Source organism: Cariama cristata, unplaced genomic scaffold, assembly GCF_000690535.1.
Source record: "Cariama cristata isolate BGI_N322 unplaced genomic scaffold, ASM69053v1 scaffold23146, whole genome shotgun sequence".
NCBI lineage: Eukaryota > Metazoa > Chordata > Aves > Cariamiformes > Cariamidae > Cariama > Cariama cristata.
The window spans coordinates 34,682-39,412 of NW_009621902.1; the positions used below are offsets into that span (position 1 = coordinate 34,682).

Here is a 4,731-nt window from a genome sequence, read left to right on the forward strand (position 1 = left end):
CGGATACTGCGCATGACACTGGAGTTTTGTTTGTACCTAGTAGTTATATATTTGGGGAGGGAAGGTAAAAAAAAAAAACAAAACAAAAAAGAAGATAGAAAGACTGCATAGGAACTCACTTGGTCATCTTCCTCTTCAATGTCATCTCGAATACCCCTGGAAAAACAAGCGGAGAAAAAAAACTTCCCTGCAAGTGTTCCACATACTCAGCTCCATACTTTCATTTGATTAGTGCTGAGCTCCATATTTCGTGGAAGACACAACACTAACAACTCAGTAACATTCATAATCCCAACCCATGGAGTTTTCATATTTGGTGCCAATCATAACAGCGACCCTGCAAAGACTTCTTTTTACTTCTATTAATGAGACTGACAGATTAGGGCTCCGTCTGCCCTGTAGAAGCCACATCAAAGACCATCCTGGTCTAAGCTCTTGATGCTACAGAAGTCCCATAACTGAAGAGGAGTATGAGCCAGGAAGTGCAAATCCAGTTCAGAACTTCCCCAGGTGGTGATTTGGATCCGGTGTTCCGTTTCAGGACCATGTATAATCTGATCAACCCCATGCAATGCAAGTTCTACCAATGTATCTGACATTTACATCAAGAATCAACAGCATCATTATTTTCCTTGGTCAAAACAGACAGAGAAGCTGCAAAAATGCAAACTGTTTTTAAACTCCAAATTTAGTATCCCAATTGTCATGTGCTCCCTAATAGATCAGCTTTACATTTACAGGGAATGTCTTAAAACCTAGTTCAGGTTTGGAAGAATCTCCAGTACTACAGGTACAGCAGCACTGTGTTATTTTGCTCACATAAATGTAATTTTAAACTAAACCATCCTGATTGCTGCAGGAACGTGGAAAAAAGAAAAACTATTCAGGCTGATCTGGAAGGTGGTGGTAGTCAATGTGCTGCCCCAATTTGTGTGGCCTAGAAAGGCTTCTCGCATGAGATAACTCTCTGTTGTTACATTTTACTGTAGGATGCCGCCATGGATTCTTCCCTCCTATTATTCAATTTTTATTGCACAGAACTTTACCCATGGGGGATATCATGCACTGGTTAACTGTGTTTACTAGGTATATGTTATTTTGTCTACAGAACAGTCATCATCAACAAAATACATTGGAATTCTCTTAGCACCACATAAGACACAGGCAGGCATGGGAATTATAAAAGAGAACTTACTTAACATTCTTTTTTTCTTTGTCTTTATCTTCAAGTCTCTTCATGTCTCGAGCAGCTTGATCCTAACAGGTCATAAAATTATGACAGGTTAAAAAAACCAAGATGATAAAACATGGAAGGGAAAAATGTTCCTGCGTAACTAGACCATCATGCCAGAAACAACACTTCTTGGACTAAACTTTCTCTTGTTCCATATCCTATTATGCTAAATAAATTCTCCTACTAATACATTTGAAATTTATATACTGTAATTTCACGGTGGTGTTGGTGAAAAAATACATTTTCCTCGTTCCTTCTGAAAACACTGCGATAGAATCCAGAATAACAGAACTGTAGCTAAGAAACAGCTCAGGATAAATACAAATCATTTAAATTTAGGTACTGAAAAATGCACAAAACCTTAATTTCATATTCAGAGACACACAAAGCTCTTTGTTGTATTGTTTTGACATTCTCAAAACAGTTAAGTTGTTAAGTTATTGTAAATCATATCCACCCTCTCCCTATCTAATCCACTTCTGGGTTCTAATCAACAGAATCTCATATAAAAACCAAAAAGTAAGTAAAATTCTGAATACAGCTGCCAAAGCCACGAGTGACATTTGGAGAGAAGCACGGCCACATAAATTAATAAACATTTCACAAGCCAGGTCTTGCCTCCACTTCAGCCATGAATGCCTCCAGAGGATCATCATCGCTGTCAGAGTCTGCTGATTTGGAATGAAACTGTTGGCGAGTGGGGGAATTCTCTGCGGGAATGTATGGCAATTCGACATTGCTGGAATCTTCCTCTTCATCCTCAAAGTACCTGAAAAGAAACAAACAATGGCCCAGTCAGCACACAGTCTACAGCACCATGCTGTCTTTCATGGTTTCTGAGTTGAGTCAAGTTTCCCACGCAGAGATGGATAATGAAAGTCAGTACGTACACTGGAAAAGATGTTGAAATTTATTTATTTGCAATTATTCATGTTGTAAGCTAAAAGCGGTGGCAGGGCAAATAGGTATTATGAAACTGATCTTCTTGAGTGGCTCTCCCTGGTGAATACAGGATGCTTTTCTGACCGCCCTTCTATTCAACACATCTATGCAGCTAATAGAAGGGTTAGTAAAGAATTGTGGAGTTGAATGTGCCCCTGTGCAAAAGACACCCAAATTTATCCTGCTGGGCTCCAATTCTGAACACATCAGAGTGTGAGTAAGATTGAGCTGACTGAGGCTCAGCTGAGAGATGTTCTTAGAGAGGGGAAAGCTAGAGGAGGAGAGCTCTCCATGGGCTGCTGTACTATCTCAGAGTCTTTTGAATTTATTTGAAGGCAAGGATGTATTATTGTTCTCATTTTACAGACGATCGGCTGACACCCAAAGAAAGGGTAAATAATCAGTCCAGGGTGACACCAAAAGTCTGCTGCAGAGCAGGGATGGGAGTTTCTGCACATGACTAGCTCAGTTTTCCTTGGTACTACTGCTGTAAAGCTACCCAGGTTCTGTTACACCATAGTGCAGTGTTAGGGTATTTATCCTTGAGCAGGCTTTTCTAAATAACTAAACCTCATGAATGTCACAGATACTTTCCCTGACCTTGGAAACTTTAAAAACACTAAAATCTAGAGCTAGATAAACACAAGAAATAACCGTACTTACGCATTCTCTTCATCAAAATTTGCTCGCTTTGACCCAATTTTGTAGAAAGAAGGCAGCTGAGGAGGTCCTGATTTCGCAAATGCAGCAGAAGAACCGGCTGTTCCAAAAGCACTATGAGACTGTTGAGAGAGCTTAGGCTCCTCTTTTTTCCCAGGTGTTATGGCAAATCCACCAAAACCAAAGCCTCTCTTAGTACCAGGTCCACCTTTGTTCCAATTCATGATGTCCCCAATATATCTGTTAAAATCAGAAAAGACAAATTAATGCCCTTTCTGCTTTAGGCAGTTATGTATAATTGTCATGACTTTTCTTCTAAGTGGATTACTTCAGTCATGATAAAGAGACTTGGGGAAATGTGATTGACAAGAGTTTGATCTGTTTCCCAAAAAGGACTGGGTTTTGTTCTTTTCTTGCAAGTATGAACATATCCACGATTCGAAAAAAAAGAATAAAACAAAGAGACTGACTTCCAAAACAGATCACGTCCCTCAGTGATGACTTAAGTGTATTTAAAATGTTGCCTGTCTTGTCTGTTTTGCAATCTAAGACAAATAAATCCAAGGCCAGAACTTTGAACATCAGGAGGAACAAGAGACGAAAAGTCAACTTGGTACATATTTTGCGGATCCATAGAGTCCCATCCTTGAGTGTTTCATGGCTTTGGAAATACCACACTACTGCAATCCAGACATCTCTAGAAAAGCAGGCCCAAAGCAGCACACTGCTCCGTTAGGAGACAAGGCACACTTCTGCCAAAAAGTCAACTCCATCTTCTGCCTACGAAAGCACCATTAGCCATATATATATATTCTCCAATCTACATTTTTCAAACCACATTTTAACTACTCCACCTAACACGCCCGTCCAGAACTCAGTTTTCTAAGTTAGATGAAGAGAAGACTGAACTGATATACTAAGATGTACACTTTCCATTCCAAGTAATTTAATTACTTCATCTGCATGGTCAAGTAAGTCATACCTTTAAGGCAGGCAAAGAGAGTACGACACCCACTGCTTTTGAGTGCATCACAATTAGGTGGCCCAAAGGCTACGAGTCTTACTAAACAAATCCTCACATTCAGCGAGACTCCTCCAATGAGGTAAGAATTCACTGGCAAGAGAAACAACTTCAAAATAATCTGAGAGTAAATACTGCCAATGGTCCCTGTGCAGAACATTTATCAGTTTGGGACTTGCCCAGTAAATCTCAAGTCTAGACTAAAGCTCACTAGGAGACTTTGGGTAAAACTCTGCTGTTCTGTTCTCCATGGCAGCAGCTGACTCCGGTGTCCTGTTCTCCCACTTGCACCGACACACCTTACAGCCTTCACACCTGCAGATGTGTGGCAGGTAAGAGATCAAAATGTACAACAAATGGATGAAAGGTGTAACTTTGCACTTCTGATGCCGACAGCACAGCAGGCAATCTTTTAAGTTATAGCATCTGATTTAAAAGGATTCTTCCTCATTGTACTTACCAACTTTTTTTTTCCCCTCCCATCACCCCAGAAAATAAAAAGAATCATTCTTTTACTCTGTCATACAGCTGAAAAAGCACAAAATTTGGTCTGTTTGCCCAGGGAGCCCACCAGTGAGCGAATACGGAGAGGGCTCCTACAGGACAACAGAGTGAGACTGTAGGCTAACTGCTGAGGCTTTCCTTCCCCGCGAACGCCGTTCCCAGGGAGGAAGCGCCAAGGGACGGACCCTTTCTAGGGATTCCCTCGATCTGAGGGAAACGCAGCAGTATGTCTTAGCTGCTCCCGTTTCCGGCGGTCACTGAGAAGAGGAGGGGCCCCCCCGTCCGCCCAGAGCGCCCTTCCCACAGCACAGCAGAAAACGAAGACGGGGGCCCGGCGCCGCGGAGAGCCCCCTGCCCCATGGCAGGCGCA

At 41.6% G+C, this 4,731-nt stretch overlaps 1 protein-coding gene across 1 annotated transcript in view; it reads right to left on the reverse strand.

Moving 5' to 3' along the window:
- DDX42 (DEAD (Asp-Glu-Ala-Asp) box helicase 42) overlaps positions 1–3,060 on the reverse strand; it is a 16,680-nt gene extending 13,620 nt beyond the window's left edge. The window contains exons 1-4 of the mRNA XM_009702157.1: positions 2,840–3,060; positions 1,853–2,003; positions 1,196–1,257; positions 120–156 (exon numbers count right to left, since the gene is read on the reverse strand). Coding sequence (XP_009700459.1) covers positions 120–156; positions 1,196–1,257; positions 1,853–2,003; positions 2,840–3,060 — 471 coding nt within the window. The remainder of the gene's footprint in view (positions 1–119; positions 157–1,195; positions 1,258–1,852; positions 2,004–2,839) is intronic.
- Between the last annotated feature and the right edge of the window lie 1,671 nt (positions 3,061–4,731).